The sequence below is a fragment of the Amblyomma americanum genome, chromosome 4, assembly GCF_052857255.1.
Source record: "Amblyomma americanum isolate KBUSLIRL-KWMA chromosome 4, ASM5285725v1, whole genome shotgun sequence".
NCBI classification, from domain to species: domain Eukaryota; kingdom Metazoa; phylum Arthropoda; class Arachnida; order Ixodida; family Ixodidae; genus Amblyomma; species Amblyomma americanum.
In genome coordinates, this window is record NC_135500.1 from 135,280,062 (window position 1) to 135,299,328 (window position 19,267).

The following is a 19,267-nucleotide window of genomic DNA, read 5'->3' on the forward strand; positions in this document are numbered from 1 at the left end:
GAGCAGCCTTATGATTAAATGAGCTGCCGCCTGACATTGTGGGCAGGTAGCCGACCACCGCTGAGGCTGGACTATGCGCGAAAAAAAAACGTAAAAAAGAAAAAAAAGGGGAAAACGGGGCGGAGGGGAGGTACCCGAAGGAATGTTGCCAGTGTAAAAGACGTCGGCAGCCTGCCAAAAAACCGGCTTCTTCTCATATCTTCTTTGACAGAGTGCGTGTGACGACCCTATGCTATCACTCGTGACGTCACTTTGTTCGGACCACCCAGCGTCCTGCTTTGCCATGGAGTGTTGCCATGGCAACTTCATGCAGTCATATCTATCCCACATGACGTTACTACATGTGGACAAATCAGCATGACTTGTTGCCGTAACCTTATATTTGACGTTACTGCACGCTGACCAATCAGTAGTACATACGGTATTACGCCGATGCCGCAGGATCGGAAAAAGTGCCCTTGAAAGTTGTCACTGCAGAAATGCAGATACAGACGCGAAACGATGAGACACATCTGCTACAGAGATGCATTCATAGCGAATGCCCTCAGGAGTCCCTGCATACTATCAAGGCTACTTTCTTCGTCGTCTACTGCTTCTTGCATTATCGTAATCTTCCAAAGCGACATCTATATAGCGTGCTTAATTTATTTTTCTTCGAACGCGGTTGCTTATGCACTGGATGACACACGTGGCCGTATATAATACAACACATGCTTTTAAAGATATCGGTCGTCTAAGGCGCATGCCCTGCTGGCGGCAATTCCCTTCTGGTGAGCGCAGGAGTTCTCGGTTTCAATGTAGTACGACGGTGTTAATCTCCAGCAAGGCTATTCATACAGCTCACCATTATCATCATCATCATCATCATCATGCATGTTTATGGACCAATTACCCTCCCACTGATATTCAGTCACACTCCAGCCGGGCGCACCCTGTCCCTAATACTTCCTAATCTCATTCACCGCCCACCCGACCCTGCCGCACTCACTCTTCGCCTTCGACTTTGCCTTCACTCTTCGTACAGCGATCGCCTAAATAATATATGTCCCAGTCAGGCCCTCTTGGAACACCAGACAATGGCGAAGCTGTGGAGGTCATTGTGTGGGAGGTGGCGGGTTGGGATCGCCGCCGGAAGCGTTGCAGCCCAAGTTGGTCCAGTCATTTAGTGCGGGCTGCTCGAGCACAATAAAGATCAAAACTACTACTAACCACTACTATTACTTTGATTGTGTTCAGTATTCGTGTTCATGTTTATACCTGCAATTGATAGACATGAATCAGGCCATAATCACCGCCCTCTCCATGTGGGAGAGGCGACATTTGGCGATCCACACTAGTCGCGTGGCACAGGGTACATACGAGACATGCCGCAGTACACGGCAGGTCGGAGTGGTTCACCCCAGCCTGGGACGGGAAGAGGTAGGTGGCTTTGCCGCCCATTCTGGCAAGAAATCGTCGAGGGTGCTGCCATCAGTCACCTCCACTCTTCGGTGTCACGACTGCTCGGTCCCGGCAGAGGGAACCACTCGCCCCCTCAAAGTGGCCTGCGCTCGGGACTGCTAGTTTGGAAAACCCGCACTGAATGCGGCCCGCTGATGGAGCCAATGGGCCAGGGCATGGACTTCGCGCTACGTACCATAACGAAGCCCGGAAACACAACATGCGACGCTTCTCTTTAATTGCAGATATGCATTTTTGGCTTCCACCTCGCGCAACTTTTGGCGATCTTTACGGAGCCCCTATATCCTGGCCCTTCGTGTAACTGTGGTCCGTATAATATAGCAGGTGTCCGCAGATGGCATCACCTGTGCACAGAGAGTGCCCGGTAGTTGCCCCTATCCGCTTCGATCCGCTGCTAAGCAGCGGCCGAATTCGCGTGAGATGTGCAACTAATGACGGCTTTCGCCGAATATTTGAACTGAGCCGCAGCCTAAATTAGCCGATTATTTTTGTTCACCTTTTAAGGCGATAGCCCTTTATGGCTCATCAGTAAAAATCTGGCGTTGGCCGACCGTCCACGAGAAAGGGCAACACAACTGTCGTGACTTTGCAACGTCATCCGCAGTGCCTACATATTCAGCAATGAAAGAAAAATAAAATTTCTTCCGAACTGTTTTCGAGCCAGGCTGCGACCGCTCACTGTGACATCACCATGGTTCAGGAAGCGAAAGTGACGTCATCTTACCGTAAGTGAAGCCGGAAAATGACGTCATCAGACTGGAAGTGTCGTGGTGACTGTGTTAAAGCGACGTTTTTACGTACTTGTATGCCGTATGGTCTTTTCTAACGGTCTTCACTCTAAGGCCTTTGACCTAGTAGCCCACGATGACACAGAAAAGCTTTCGCGTTCACATTAGGTAAGTAGTCTTAAGTGCCTTGCACTTTTTGTCTCGTCACCCTCTGCGTGCGCTTCGCGTTGACCTAACCTGCTTTGTCCTGCATGCTCTCTTGTGACTGCGCATGCACTGGACGTGCCTTTCTTCGTTTACTGCTCTGGCCGAATGAAGAAATAACAGGAAAGTTCACGGGACTGCGGCCTCCTTCCGACTGAACCCCTATACCTACCACTTGAATACATCCTAAAGGTGAGGGAAAGAAAAAGGAAAGGAAACGCCGAAGGAACACACGCGCGTCGCAGAACCCACGTCCGCCGAACCGACGACGTCAGCTGCTGCAGCAGCACCGCGTCGTCGGCGCGTGCTCCGTGTGCTCAACCCGCTGCATGTTTGCGTTCCTCCCGATGGCTGCAGTAGTTGGCCGAAGCACGAGGATCAGGGTGCGTGCAGGAGGAGGTGGTCACGTGATCACGGCTGAGCGTGCACCTGCCGGAGAAGACGACGAAGGTAGGGCGAGGCATTCGCAGGAGGTGCTGATGTGGTCGCGGACATCTACGAGTACGCACGCTCGACGAAAGTCGTAGATACAACTATAGGCATGACAACGTCGCTTCAACTCGGAGAAGGAAACCTTGCCTGAAAATTGGAGGAGACACGTTAAGCTCTGCCTTAAGGGTTTGGCGCTTTAGTGCTAATGGATTAGTGCTCTTATGCGCTGAATTTGTCATTCTCGACTTTACTCTCTGGATCCCAACGAGTTCTCATGCCACTCGTTGCACAGTGGTGCAGCGGTCAAGCGATGAGTCACTGCAGGTGCTCCCACCGGTGGGGCTTAATGTTTGGCCATCGATGACCCACTCATCAGGGCTAACGATGAAGGACGGTACACCGTCCGAAACCGTTGGTAAATAAATTTAGATAATCGTACCAGATGTGACCTTCATTCTGTTGTGACCTTTTCACCCTCATGCATAGTAGGCGGGCTATGTTCTGTATTGCAAGAGTCACGGCCCTCATGACACTCACGGAGGTTGCCTCTGCGGAGGTTGTCGCTGAGGTTGACACTGCTGAGGTTGCTCACCCCGAGAGCAACCTCCACCGTTCAGCTGAGACTCTTCGCGGTCGATCGAGACGCTGCAGTGCTGCATAGTCGCTGACACGAAGTGATGCATGCATTTAATTCATCCAACATACATTAGGAATTGAAGTGCCTGTGAGCTCCGGATGCCCTAAGCACTCGCAGAAATTCAGCGATGACCCACCTGAATAATGCTGGCCCATTTGATCGTGACATTAAGGGAGAGCACCGGTTGAATTCCACGCTCTTTGTATGCTTTTCACTCGGCTGCAGGGGTTACGGAGCTGGTTATTTGGTTCCTTAAAGCCCGGTAAGGTACAGACTCCAGTGGCGTGCCAACGAGGTCCGGTTTGCATGTCATTTATCGTTAGTGTTCTAAAAAATTTCAGCGGATGTTCAAACATTGTTTTAAGTGTGTAAAAGGTGTTTTGAAAGTTGGCTTGCATTAGGCCACGTTTAGCGGCCCAGTCATGCCCAGTGGGTGATGGATGCTAATGAGTAATTGACTCCTCACTACAAATTTACTTCACTTTGGGGGTTTCTACTGAAACGTATTGAACTGGCACCACTTCTGGCTTATGGCACTCGGCTGCTGACCCGAAAGACTCGGGTTCAATCCCGGCAGCGGCGGTCGAACTTCGATGGAGGCGAAATTCTAGGGTCCCATGTAGGATATAGGATAGGAAGAACTTGTGTAGGATAGGATAGGAATAATTTCATTAAAATTCCGGAAACCAACGTTGGCCAAGCGTCGACCCAGGGTTATGCCCTACTCTGCACTGCCCCAGTTCGGCCCTTTTGTGGTGGGTCGTGAGGCTTGTGCTTTTCGAGTGCACCCCGGGCCTGCTGGATGGCCCATAGTTGAGTACTGTGCGATGTCAGTGCACGTTAAAGGACTCCAGGTGGCCTAAAATTTCCGGAGCCCTCCACTACGGCGTCCCCCAGAGCCCGAGTCGTTTTGCGACACGTTAAACCCCCATATACCGTAAACCATAACACCGCTTCGAATTCGAATTAATTCGGCCTCGCCTTGTCACCTCCTATCCTTCTTGGTTAGCTCAGTTGGTTGCGAGAACCGAGAATTTTTCAACTGTGGAGATTTTTGAAAGCTGTATAGCTCTCCTTCTGTAGCTCTCACGAGGTTCATGCAGCGTCTAATGGAACGCGATACAAAGCAGGAGCCCTGGTGATGCCAAGTGCACGCAGATGCGTCGGGGGCTAAAGCTGCAGACCGATGGCCGCTAGCGGGCCGCGGTGGCTCAGTGATTAGGGCGCTCGGCTACTGATCCGGAGTTCCCGGGCTCGAACCTGACCGCGGCGGTTGCGTTTTTATGGAGGAAAAAACGCTAAGGCGTTCGTGTGCTGTGCGATGTCAGTGCACGTTAAAGATCCCCAGGTGGTCGAAATTATTCCGGAGCCCTCCACTACGGCACCCCTTTCTTCCTTTCTTCTTTCACTCCCTCCCTTATCCCGTCCCTTACGGCGCGGTTCAGGTGTTCAACGATATATGAGACAAATACTGTGCCATTTCCTTTCCCCCAAAACCAATTTATTATTATTATTATTATTATTATTATTATTATTATTATTATTATTATTATTATCATTATTATCATTATTATTATGAACACAGCGCCGTGCTTTAGTCTTTGCCGCGTTACAGGGGGATTGGCTGCATACATTTTGGCGACTCAAAGCAGACTAGTATTTACCGGTGGGAATGGAGGCTATAAGGATATGTGGAACGCGATGCTAACGGCGACTATCCAAGAGATGAACGGCAGGATGTGAAATAGTACGATTTCATTCGAGGCTGAAAAGAGAAACGCCAAACAATGCAGATTAATTACCTCTGGACTTCGACCTTGAAGAAAAATCCGTACTCGGTCCTTGGCTTGAACGGCCAGTAAATTTTCGTTCTGTGATAACTGGGTGCACGTTAAAGAGCCCCAGGTGGTCGAAATTTCCGGAGCCCTTCACTACGGCATCCCTCATAGACTGAGTCGCTTTGGGACGTTAAACCCCATAAAACCCATAAAAAACTGGGTAGTTGTGCACGTACTTATGAGTGTGTTAAAAAAATCCCCTTGGGCTAAACACTATGCTATCGGGGTAATTTCAGTTGCCTTACCGTTCTATGTGTTTTTCCTGGCTTCTTTGAAGCTGCGATAAATAGTGCGTCTGTCACTAAACTGCCCAAGTCGCCTGCGTGCATCGCTGCTGCCCAATCCATGGTGTGCATCTCAATGGCAGAGAATACTATTGGGTTTAATAAAAGCCTTCGGGCCGTGGTTTCACTGCTTTTAATTTGTATCCGCTCGAATACGGGGAGGAAATGTGCCAATTTCAGGGGCGCGTAAGTTGGAGGCTGTGGGGGCGAGTGACTAGCTTCGGTATCCAGGATGTAAGACCAGATCCTCTGAGGCGTCGCACGAGGGGCATCACCATCTGGTGCTCCTGAAAAAAATAATAAAAAAAATGAACGGCGCATACGTAGCCGTATAAGAACCCTCGAATATATTGCAACCGTTAGTAGTGGATCACCAAAAATTAGCTGCTTCAAACGCGACAAGCATAGCAAGCAATCACGAAAAACGAGTTTGGCCGCTGACTGTTTCCGCAAAAACAGCACCGAACAAAATGATAAAAAAATGATTGATGGTCGATTCGTGTAGTTCGGCCTATTGCGAATTATGTGCGCTAGCAGTTCGGTTTCTTCTTCGGTTTCGGTGTCCCGTGTTCACTGATGGGAGTTGATCGGATAGCGATAATACAAAAGGTTTGGCACGGCGCAAACTGCTGTCAGTATCAGTTACGGTAGGAAGTTATTTAGAGGCCCGGCAGCACGAGAATGGATGAACATTAAGCTCAGAATAATCCACGACAGAGTGTTTTATCTTAATTTCATCGTGCATGACCACAGTGTACCGCTTATGCCAGCCCCGCGGTGGGGACGATTCAAGACCGCGCCGATGCCAAGAAACATACATCCAGAGTTTTCAGCAGGATAGAAGACGAGCTAGACCCTAAAGATATGGCAAAGCTCTATGGAGCCGATGAAGGCGCATTTTATGCCGGTAATGCGGGACCTGAGCGGGACAAAGCTGCGGTCACCTTTCTGCATCAAAATCAGGTCGTAGATGAACTGACGTTCGTTAGTCAGGATGCGACAGCAGCGGCGGAAATGGCAATAGCGTTAGCGGCTACGAACCTCGCATCACAATCTATCCTAACAGACTCGCGAACCACGTATCGTAGCTACATGAAAGGCAGGATAACGCCGCTCGCGTCTAGTATCCTAAATAAGAGCCACGATAGAGGCTACCAGCCACCCCAGGCCACCAGGGCATCACAGGGAACGAGAGAGCACACGCCTCAGCCCGAGCATTTCTCTCCGGGCATTTCTCACCAGGCTGTCCCGCAGGCTAACCCCCCGCCGGACAAAACGTTACATAAAGTCTAAGAGATCACACACATCACTTCGTAAAATATAGACAAACGCCTTTAACACTTCATATAGGATATACATAGGAACTGCACAGCTACCATAGTACTCCATTAAGTCAGCAATAAAATTCCAATAAGGAACGGCGTCAGACAAGGAGACACGACCTCGCCAATGCTTTTCACCGCCTGTTTACAGGAGGTATTCCGCGGCCTGACTTGGGGACTGTTGGGGATAGGAATTCACAGATAATACCTAAATAATCTGCAATTCGCTGATAGCATTGCCTTGCGGAGTCACTCAGGAGATGAACTGCAAATCATGATCGATGATTTAGACAGACAGAGCAGAACGATTGGTCTAAAATTTAACATGCAGAAAACCAAAGTAATGTTCAACAATGTAGTAAGGGAACATCAGTTCACAATTGGCAGCGAGGTGCTGGGACCGGTAAAGGAATACATCTTAACATTATAGTAATGTCTTTCTCTCTTGTCTCGTGATCAGGTTTGATACCCTTAAGTGTGCTGTTCTTTTCTTGAAAATGATTGTTTTTTTGTAAACATGATTTGCCGTCTAGTCACCAGTGTCCAGATGTGTAAGCCGGGGTGTAGGCCTCGTCAGGAGGCACGCTCTGTCTGCCTCCTTTTGCCTCTCCCCGGGGGCATATTGTAATATGGCCGAATAAACTTTCAATCAAAATCAACTTTCAATCAATCTACTTAGGGCAGGTAGTGAAAGCTGATCTGGATCATGAGGAGGAAGTAACTAAAAGGATAGGAATGGGGTGGAGCGCATATGACAGGTTCTCTCAGATCATGAATGACAGATTACCAATATCCCTCAAGAGAAAAGTGTACGACAGCTGTATCTTACCGGTACTCACCTACGGGGCAGAAACGTGCAGGCTAACGAAAAGGGTTCAGCTTAAGTTAAGGGCAACACAGTCACCCATGGAAAGAAAAATGATAGGTGTAACGTTAAGAGACCGTAAACGGGCACAGTGGGGGAGGGAACAAACGCGTGTGAACGACATCCTAGTCGAAATCAAGAGTAAGAAATGGGCTTGGGCAGGGCATGTAATGCGAAGGCAAGATAACCGCTGGTCCTTAAGGGTAACGGAGTGGATTTCAAAAGAAGGCAAGCGTAGCAGGGGGCGGAAGAAGGTTAGGTGGGCGGATGAGATTAAGAAGTTTGCAGGCATAGGGTGGGCGCAGCTGGAAAAGGACAGGATTAATTGAAGAGACGTAGGAGATGCCTTTGCCCTGCAGTGGGTGTAGTCAGGCTGATGATGATGATGATGATGATAGGATACACGCCATAGACCCGGAGCAATTCGACTCGAAATGTAGGTTCTGCGGGGGAGAAGGCACACTTATATCGCATGGTAGGAGCCTGTCAGGAAAGCAGGTGCATAGGCATCATAGAAAAGCCATCACGGGAGGGATGGAAGGCAGCTATGCCCAGCTCCGGCGGTAGGACCATAACAGCCTCGTCGCAAGAGCCAGGGTAGCAACCCCGCCCGTGAAGACCTCTTCAAAGTGTTAATAAAGCATTTTGACCACCACCACCGCTTTAGCCAGCTTCCAACAGCACGTTATGTATCCTACATTCTTTGTGACTGCCCCGCCTACAGCGTCGAAAGGCAGTCGCTCTGCCGTGCGCTGAAGCGTCTAGATCCACGGCCCCTGACGAAAATGAAGACTCTTGGCCACCGGCCGCGGCGATCGTCGGCGGTGAAGGCCTCCAAAGCCCTGCTCCACTTCTTGCGAACTCCTGGCCTGCACGGATAGGCTGTGACTTTTACGAACGCTGACTTTTTATGGTGACTCTCCTTTCTCTTTCATTTTTATCCCCCCCCCCCCCCCCCCCCCGAGTAGTGTAGCAAACCGATTTTTCTTCAGGTGAACCTCCCTGCCTTTCCTCCTCCTCCTCCTCCTCCAACAGCACGAACGCAGTTGGCGCTCGCGGTGGCGATGTACAGAACCCTATGTTATAAAACGCTTCACTATAGGTATTTAGCATAGCATACTACCTTTAGAGCTAACGCGACTGGCAAAGGCTATTGCGCATGCGCCGGCAGCAACAGACCAGGTGCAGGCCTGATCCAGGCTAATTACGGCTGCACTTCACGCCTCGGGACTACCTGCGCATGCGCGGTGTCAGCAAGTGGTCGTGGCGGCAAGCGGCACCGCAAGCCGCTATAAGGTTGTATTCCGCGACGTAAAAGGGGGCCGCCAATTTGCTGTGCACGGAGCACGGTGGAAAGCCGCGTGCGTGAGGCTTATAACAAAGAAGGCTCATAAGCCTTCTTTGTTAGGCTTATGAGCCGATCGCCACCTGCTGCGGCCTGCTGGACAACGAAATGCCACCCGTAAGGTCACGCGAAGGATGCTGCAACGCTCGTCGTGAAAGGCGTACCGTGTTGTTGAGTGAGGCCGCGGTCATAACGTTGGCAGCACGTAGCGCACGTCGGGTAGCCACACATCACGGCCGTTCGAGTCGTAGCACATCAGCTGAAACGTTAGGGCTCGCTTGTGCGGGGGGATGGTCTTCTTGGATACCGTTTCCACCACTTGACTCATCCTGAAAAAGGGAAAGGGGGCATCACTTGTATGGCTCTCCACTTTTATTTCACGCAGGAATGCATTTTAAGGCTTCCATGCAAGGTCTCCCCAGGGAAATACTGACGCGTCCGCAATGAAGAGCTGACCTGGGCAACAAATCAGCTCCCAGCTCGCTTCGGCAACAACAGACAAACCCTATATGTATTTTAAGTGGGCACAGAGGACTAACTAAAGCTCGTCGGTATCGATAAGCTGTCGCATTCTAACGGCAAATTAAGAGGCTACGTTAATCGAAAGCGAAGTATGTGACTCTTTTTATATTTTCTAGTTCACAAATAATAATAATAATAATAATAATAATAATAATAATAATAATAATAATAATAATAATAATAATAATAATAATAATAATCAATCAATCAATCTTTATTTTTTCGGTGCCCAGGAACAACCCAAAGGTCTTGGTGCTGGTACACCATTCACACGCACAAAATGTAAATTTATTTCACTACAAAGGAAGACACTCAGGGGAGGTAATGCAGCAGTCAAGGCGATAGAAAAAAAATACACATAAACTAGGCGCGACAGCAAGCATGAAGCAAAAAAGTGAAAACAAGAAAACAGCGAGAACAGCGGTAAATGAAAACAGCTAGAACAGGCAACAGACATATAAACAACTAATGAAACAAAAAACAAAGAGAATGAACACAAGAACGACCGATAACAGCCAAGTACAGCATATAGCAAAACACAAACAAGAATAAAGCCAATACTAATATGAACGAATAAGAAACCTCTGAAATACAAGCTAGAAATACAATCATACACAATAAGAAATGTAATTAGTGAACGCGTTACAGACAATCAGGCGTGAGTACACAGTATTAAAGAAATAACATTAATGAAAACAAGTAGACGTGATGAACAATTACGGAGAAAAAAAACAATATAATACCAGTGCAAATGCACAAGTGTAGTAAAGTCAAAATGCATGAAAGGGGAAGTTATGTATGAGAAAAAGAGTGCTCAAAGTGGAACGTCACGGACATCCAATATAAAAGAAGGGAGAGAATTTTCGAATATATCAAGGTGAGGACAAAGAGAATTAAACAACTTTTGCATTCTGTCCAGAGGGGAGAGGTAGTGCAGGAGCGCAGAAACTTGGAATGGTCTGAATTCCCTTATGCTCTTTCGCGGTACACGCAAAAGGATACGCGCTAGGAGCTGAGGGCATAGAATGTGACCATGAAGAAGTTTATACAAGAAAATTATATCTGCCCTCACGCGACGGCAGCTAAGAGAAGGAAGCTGCAGTGAGTTACTCCGCCTGGGACGAGAGCTGGAAGTTTTGCAAGAAAACCGATGTTGAAATATGCGTAAAAACTTTAGCTGAACTCTGTCGATTTTTTCACAGTTCGACTGGCAAGTGCCGTTCCAAACAACAGACGCATATTCCAAAAGCGGCAAGCATATGGAGAGGTAGAGCTTTAAGAAAGGAAGTGGGGATCGAAACTCTCTCGAAAGCCTGCAGATGAAGCCGAGTGTACGCATAGCCCGTAGAGCAATGCGTTTTGTATGAGAGGAGAAGCTGAGGCTACGGTCGAAAAGTACGCCGAGGTCATTAATTTCATCAACCCTGGGCAGCGGCCTACCATTCACAGAATAAGAGTAGAGAAGACTGCGCGTTTTACGCGTAAATGAGACAACCTTGGTTTTAGATGAATTGAGAGTGAGCCCATTCTTCAAGCACCAATCAGAGAAGGCGGATATGTCCGATTGCAATGACAAGCAATCATGAAGAGTATGTATTGCCTTGAACATTTTTATATCGTCCGCATAAAGGAGAAACGAGGAGTTTTTGACAACGGAGGAAACGTCATTGATAAAAACAAAGAACAGAAGCGGGCCTAATACCGAGCCCTGAGGAACTCCGCTGGTTGGAGTGTAAACAAATGAGGTCTGTCCATTTACACTGACAAAGCAGGACCGATCAAGAAGATAGTTGCGTAGGAGGGCTACAATTGAAACGTCGATCTCAAACAGCAGAAGCTTTTGAAGAAGTAATGAGTGAGTAACAACGTCGAAAGCTTTGCTCAAATCACAGTACACAGCGTCTACCTGACTCCTCTGAAGGACTTCAGCTGATGTATACGTCATAAAAGTCACAAGGTTAGTTGTAGTAGAACGACCTTTTATGAAACCATGCTGATTACGTATGATTAAATGTTTGAGGTGGAAGGAAAGTACTTTGTGCAAAGCTAGTTCAAAAAGCTTAGAGGTTGCACAAAGAAGAGAAATGGGGCGGTAGTTCGAAACATCAGATTTGTTTCCTGATTTGAACACAGGGAAAACACGCGTCGTTTTCCACACGCGGGGAAAGGCAGAATTTTTCAAACAGTTATTAAATATCGCGGTTAAAACAGGGACGAAGGTACTACTGAAGGCTTTTATTATGGCGGCTGGAATGCCATCAGGTCCAGGGGACAAAGATGGTTTCAAACACTTAAGACTCTCACTCACTAACTTCTCGTCAAGAAGAACGGAATTAGGTGCGCCAGCTGGAAGGCATACAGAATCGCAACGTGGAGATTTGTACACGGAGGAAAAGTGTTGAGCAAAGCCGTCAGCGACATTCCGAATTTCATTTCCATGAGAGTCAACTAAGTGAATATGACTATCAGATTTATTCGAACGCTTGCGAACGTATCGCCAGAATTCAATAGGACGGTTAAAGGCACTATTCTCTAAATATTCAAGATAGGACTCATGATCCCGCTTGTACAGGCGTTTGCAAAGGGAACGCAAGCGGCGAAATTCTTCTGCCCATGTATCCAGCCCAGGGCATTTCGCTTTATGGTGGGCCCGCTCCTTAAGTTTCAGCGCTGCTCTAAGTTCCTTGGAAAACCAGAACGGAAACTTGCTGCGAGCATGAGTATGCAGAGGTATGTACTGGCGCATACCATTGAGAACTATTTCAGTGAAGCGGCTGACTTGCTCGTCAACATCGCTGATTTCGTTTAAAATGGACCAGTCGACAGAAGAGAAAAAAGCGAAGAGACCAACATAGTCGCCAAGTGCGTAAGCGAAACGGGGGGAATTCCCCGCACGATTTGAATTAGCAGAAGGTGGGACAGAAACCGAAGCCGTTATTAGAATTGGAGGATGAAATTTGTCACAGCGAGTAAGGGAGATGTCAGATGTCGAGACACGAACATTTTCAAAATTAGATAAACAAATGTCAAGAACATTACCACAACAGTTTTCAATTAAATTGTGTTGCTGCAAGGTGTTAAAAGCTGTGAAATCTAGAAGCCGGTTGCACTTACTAACTACATAATGATTGTTGTGAGAATATGTAAAGGTATTCCAGTTAATACCTGGAGTATTAAAATCCCCTAAAATGAGCAGTTTGTGCTTGCTATGAGAAGTGATAACATATTCGATAGAATGTAGTACATCGTCGTAGGCAGGAGGAGGCAGATTAGGGGAAATGTAGAAAGCTGCCAATAAAAGTTTTTGATGTCGAGTTAAAGTGAGCTCTAACCAGACGGATTCCTGGATGGTTTCCAGGTCGGAACGCCGAACGCACTGCACGGAACTGTCAATAGCAATGAGCACCCCCCCTCCCTTTTGTTTAGAAGCTGATTCAGGGCGGTCACTTCGAAAAACAGAATAGTTATTAGGAAAGAAGTCACCTGAGCTAACTTCGCTAGACAGCCAAGTCTCAGTAATTACCACAGCCGAATAACAAGAGGCTAATACATTAGAAAAAAATACAGGTCCCTTAGTCCGAAGACTTCGGGCATTTTGGTAATATATATCCAAGTTAGGGTTGACTGCGATCTACCGTCAGCTCGGAAGGATGCAACATACCATCCAGGAGCTTTCCACGAAAAGCCTTGAAGATGCAGCCCGTAGGCCACATAGAAGGGTCGACAAGCTGATCGTAAAATTCCGCGCCGACTGTGAGGTAGAAGGACGAGTAAGAGTCATATTTCGTTTTCAGCTGCCGGCAGGAAAGGGGGGTGACGTTCACGGACTTCAGATGATTCGTCAGATCAGCCGACGTCGTCTCAGGGCACAGCTTGGAGACGAAAATAGCCTTCGGGCGCTTCTGAGGTCTGGCGACGTTCAGACTGGATGAGCTCGACGAGCCAGTGATGGCTGGGCTTCGGTGCTTCTTCTGCGCCTCAGGCGAATTAACTATAAGTGGGGGAACAGATACAGATGTCGGGAAGGTGGCCAAATCAACGGGTGCCATCCCACTGTGAAGGGCAGCAGAGTAGCTCTTGGATGGCTGGAGCATACGGGAAGGACTGCTCGCGGACAGGGGCTCGACGAAAGGCGGATCACGCTGCGATGAAGCAGGGCGCCTCGCAAGCTCCTCGCGTAGGCTGCGAACGTCAGCCCGCAGAGAGGCAACGACCTCGGCCTGGAGAGCGAGCGCCCGCGAGTTGTCACCACGAAGGCGCTCATTCTCCTCCCGCAGCTGGGTGACCTCGTCGCTCAGAAACGAGATTCCCTCAAGTGCGTCGAGGAGGAGAGCCCGAAGCGAGGCAAGCGCACCGTCAGGTTCGCCCGTCGGGGAGGAAGCGAGGGAACCGGTCGGGTCGGTCGGGTGATGGGGCTGGTGGGCCGTGGAAGAAAGGAATGCAGCCGCTGACTCGCCACCGTCGCTAGGCTTAGCACCGCCACAAGACGACAAACACAGATTGCACATGAATGGTCGCGAGCCGGACTTCAAAAGCTGCAGCTCGTCGTCACTCCAAGTGACACACTTCGCGTGTACACGTTTGTTGCAGTCGGCACAACGAAAAAACTGCTGCTTACCAAAAAACGGACGGGAGCACAGCACACATGCGTCCTTACTGGGCGCCAAGTGGTTTTCCCCTAAAACCAATTATTATTATTATTATTATTATTATTATTATTATTATTATTATTATTATTATTATTATTATTATTATTATTATTATTATTTGTGAGCTAGAAAATATATATAAAAAAATCACATACTGATGTCGCCATATCCTGTCGTTTCCACAAGAAAACTGCACTGACGAATGCTCGCGAAATTTCGCTCCTATCTACCGGCATCGATTAAATTAATAATATACAACACATTATTCAAGTCGTATGTTAACTACTGTTTCCTTGTCTGGGGCACTACTACTCAAACTAACCTGCACAAGGTACACATGCTGCAAAAGAAAGCAGTACGTTACATAACAAATGTTGACTACCTCGCACATACCGAAGAACTGTTCAAGCGATTCAAAATCATGCCCGTTCACAAGCTATACGAAATTTTCTTAGCCACAAGATATAAAAAAATCTATTTCACACAGTGACAACTTCTTGATACAATTGTCATCCCTCGAATCAAACTCAACGCAATACTCGTTTCGAGAACACGAACGTTGGATCATTCCCTTTTGCCCTACAGAACATGGTCTACAGATGATGCGTCATGCAGTTCCAAGGTTGCTAAATAAATTAATATTTGAACGTTTTTCTCTTGAGATATCTAGTACACAAACACTAAGAAATCATTTTTTGTAAGCCGCTGTATTCTCTTTGCATTAAAAATGTGACATGAATGACTTTTGCATCCCTGTTATCAATCTCTGTAATGTTATGTATTCTGTTGCGTTAAAAGTGAGACAACAATGACTTTTGCATCTCTGTTAACACCTATGTATTGCGTATTATTGAGCATGTACCAAGAGTTTATATCGCTTGTTCTGAATTTCTTGTATTATATTCTGTTATGTAGTCTGTGGATTACTTACTTTTTAAACTTTCGTCTTTGCTGTACGCCATGTATACGGGGGCTCGGGCTCCCTCAAGCGAAAATCGTTCGCTTTTTGCCTGAGCCTTCCAACATCATAATGATGTAAATAAAATTGACTTGACTTGACGTTCAGGCAGCTTTCAAGACGCCAATCCATGAGACTAGACTGCACCGCCATTCACTTCCAAGCGGCAGTCACGGAGTCCTTCGCGGTGTTGACGTCACGCGACAGTATGAAAATTATTAGATCAAATTTTCCTGGTAATAAACGCTTTTTTTGCGGCCGGAAAACATCAACGTAGCTAGAGCGAGAGCCAGGGAATCTTTTCTTCACCAAGAATAAAAAGTTGAGGAAGGAAGTCTTCACCGTCCCCTGTATACACACACGTTATTCCCGACGCACACAGCATACGTATAGGATCCTTCGTTTTTCGGATTTTTCTCTTTTTACAAAATGCGAGGGGTATGCTTTTGAGCTGGAAATCTGGTTCGTGCTCACTTTCCCGCAGTGCCCATGTGAGGATATGATGGAGCGGTGTAGCGATGCGCCGGAAATATGAGGGGCGTTCAGGTCGTGCTACTGCATGCCCTGTGTCGTGCATTGCGGTAGGGAAAGTGCGTCTTCGACGAACAGGATCGTTTGCTCGTGCCTGTGTTTCGAGTAATCGCCCGTGTACCCTCCTCTGAGTGTGTATGTGTGTGTGTCTTACGTTCGTGCCCACGACGGGGTGCCAAAGGGGACCGGAACAGTGCGGGGGGACAGTCCTGTTTTTGGAGTGCTGGTGGCTCACCCGGGATCGGGTTTGGTCGTCGGCTCCCGGGAGTCGAGTTGGGCAGCGAAACGGCCGGGTGCAGCATAAAAAAAAAGAAACGGCCGGGCCCCCTTGGCAAGACAGTGACCTCTTCGATGGCAAAGAGAGACGATTGTGTCGTGTGTTACGCCAGACCACTCTTTGTTTATCCATAAAGTTCTCCTTGATTGTTTGTTAAAGAATGCGTCTCTGTGTCTTCACTGTTTCTTCAATATTCACCGTCGCACGATTGTAGTCTCACATTTTACAACACTCTGCAACTGCCGCGCTTGTGGGCAACTAATTATTCCATTTCATTATTGCAAATGGGTGCCGAACATACTTCTAGGTAAATAAATTTAAAATCAGGTATTGATTACATCAGAGAAAGTAGATGCAATGAGCGACAAACACCGATCGTAAGCGTAGTCGACAACGCGGATATCAAGCGTTTCGCAGTCTGGCGGTCGCATTCATTTTAAGCAGCTATCGCTCTCTGTAAACTAGTAAACATACATCTCGTGCAAAAGGGAAGAGATTATTTAACATAAGTAGAACGCGGATCGCGTTTTCATTTCCGAACGAACAGGCAGTTGCTGCCTGTAAACACATGCAACTATAGTCGGATAAGCTCAAGCACAAAGAGGATTTTCCCCGTCAGTAGTCCCCTCCCCGCATTGTCACGCAAGCAGGCTCATGAGCATCTGCCGACGCCACTGGCTGGAAGGGGGTCCTTTGATGGGGAAAAGCCGCTTCGTTCTTGAGTTGTATCGGTCTATATAGCTATGTAAACAAAATTAGTGCTGAGGTGCGGTCATCACCGTCGCCGCATTCCTGGGGAATTTGGAGAACGTGCGGTAGATGCCAAAACGTGTAGTATTATCTTGAAGCATTCATTTAGCTAATACATGGACTGTTTGTTAAACAAGCAGCAGAAAAACGCGAGCAGCAGATATCGAAATCAGCAGACACGGTAACCGGAGCAGAACTTGTGGTGGGGTGTCCTGAAGTGAAGATGGCGACCGATCTGTACGGACAATGGGGCATCACGCTGTTGTAATGTGAGAAAGCGGCAGGCCGACTGCAGCCTGACTAAATACAAAGCAAAAACCGAATTGGATTCGCGGTTTGCAGACAGAGATCAGCCCAACAGAGCGGCTTGAGTTGAGAGCTTGGTTCCGTCCCTCGCTCGATTGGCTCTTACAATATCGCTTTGCCGATCAGCTTTCCCGCAATTTCGAAAGCCACTGATACGTACAGCATGTATACGAGAGCAGACAACGTGTGCAGCAGCTCTGCGCCACAGCCTTCTGGGATCATGTGAGTGTGGTTGTTGATCATTCATGGTTATGACGTCAAAGCCTATCCCGGCGTTCAAAAACCCAAACCTGAATCGCTCGGTACAAAAAAGAAAGCAATAAATAATTTACTGCGCATACATGACTCCCAAAGCGTGTATCAGACATTCAGGAGCAATGCGCGGCATTTTAAACAAAGAAAAGGCGGGCAAAAAGTTTGGCGTTGCTATGTTTTTAAGCCCTCAGTATCAAACAATAATCCTACAGGTTTCATCGCTTGGGTGGCAGTGCGTCCTCAACGCAATGCGAGACGCGAACAGTACAATGATGAGTTTTGTAACAGTGACTGCTGACAGTGATGATAAACCTTGTTAGTGTGCGGTGGAGGATTTCTGCATTTCCTGCTTGTGAGCAAGCCGGTGTCGTCCGTGTAGGAAAAGATCTTTTCCCAGGCGACCTTACACTCTAAACAGAAGGGAGTAAAGTAAGCTGTCTTCTATCGCACTCTTACTCCCTTTCTGCTCCCATATAGGCGTATTCGTGTTCAGAGTGTAGTTACCTTCCCACTCTGGTGATTGGAGATGTGAGGCTTTAGAGTTCTGACCTTTCATACAGCAGACACAAAACAATTAGCTGCGTTAACACATCAAAAATAACTGACAACTTGCAAAATTCTGTCAAGATTAGGCTTAGATTTTTCTTCCTACTATATCGTTCACAGTCTCGTTTGCACTCCTTGCTTTGCCCACAAAAGGGGTCAGCTCGACGAGAGATATGACATTATCATCCATTGAATTTTCTTACAATAAGGAGAAGATAACGCCTTTTTTAAGTTCTAAATTTAGTATTTCCGAGACAATCAATATTGATATTTTAATCCAATTTAAATTCTTTAAATTCGACAAAGCAAATAGCGAAAGCGCCCCTCCGTGTTACGAATTCGGCTTCATCGACGGTTCGGGCTGGCTTCCCAATAACCGCTCTCGGAATAAAAAAAAAAGGAGAATACTTGGAGCCACCCACAACTGCAGTATTGGGAATGTGTACTCGCTAATGCTGCAGCGCGGTGCTCACCCAATCACACCTAAGACTGAGGCAACTATGGGAACCAAAGCGGGACGGAGGACACTCACGGCATTTTGAAGCGGTCCTGGTAGTAGGACGGAGGCATGTAACCAGCGTACAGCAGACAGACTCCTTCGGACAACATGAAAATTTCAACCCCGTGGTTCTCCTGCGGGAAGGAAGAGGCAATTGTTTGGTATACCAAAGTGTATTTGAGGCATTTTAAATGAATAAGAAGAAGGAGCTTCGCCTGCATCCCTGATGCATCGCGGGTTTATTCCCAGTTGTAACATAAAAGATGAGGCCCGAAGGCAGTTTGCATTGTGCCACTCTGAAGTGGAAAGAAATCAGTAGGGATGAACTACAGCGGCCTACATCCAGGAGAGCTGGCCCTTAGAGACTCTCCTGATTTCCGCTCGGACGTAACGGATAAGGATCGGTTTTGAGGAACGGGAAGTTGGTTGTAGAGTATGTGTTATAGGAGGGGGCAGGCCCTTGCAATTTCCTTTTCATTCTTCCGTCAGTCACAACAATAACAAGAACAAGGACACGCTGTTTTTATTTTTCTTTATTATAGGTCACAAGGCCATCGGTTGTCGATATTCACAATGAAGGACTTATGATAGAAGCCATGCGTTAAGATTATGCGTCATGTCCGCCCTCCATTAGGTCAACGACCCCGGGAGATTGAGGACTACGTGGCCCAGCAGCGCACGGCGACAATTTCCCAGCGGCAGTCACAATCTCCGTCTCCACGCCGACCTTCGTCGCAGCCCCAAATGTTTTATGGGGATTGAACGTCCCAAAGCGACTCAGGCTTTGAGGGACGGACAGCCCCAAAGCTCCTCCTGGATGGCGTAGCGACGGTCGCCAAGCCCCCACCGGGAAAACTA

The 19,267-nt window shown here is 47.6% G+C and overlaps 1 protein-coding gene across 1 annotated transcript in view; it reads right to left on the reverse strand.

Moving 5' to 3' along the window:
* Nucleotides 1-5,700: 5,700 nt before the first annotated feature.
* LOC144128378 (ubiquitin-like modifier-activating enzyme 1) overlaps nt 5,701-19,267 on the reverse strand; it is a 60,077-nt gene continuing 46,510 nt past the window's right edge. The window contains exons 24-26 of the mRNA XM_077661741.1: nt 18,443-18,543; nt 9,281-9,445; nt 5,701-5,871 (exon numbers count right to left, since the gene is read on the reverse strand). Coding sequence (XP_077517867.1) covers nt 9,304-9,445; nt 18,443-18,543 — 243 coding nt within the window. The 3' untranslated portion in view covers nt 5,701-5,871; nt 9,281-9,303. The remainder of the gene's footprint in view (nt 5,872-9,280; nt 9,446-18,442; nt 18,544-19,267) is intronic.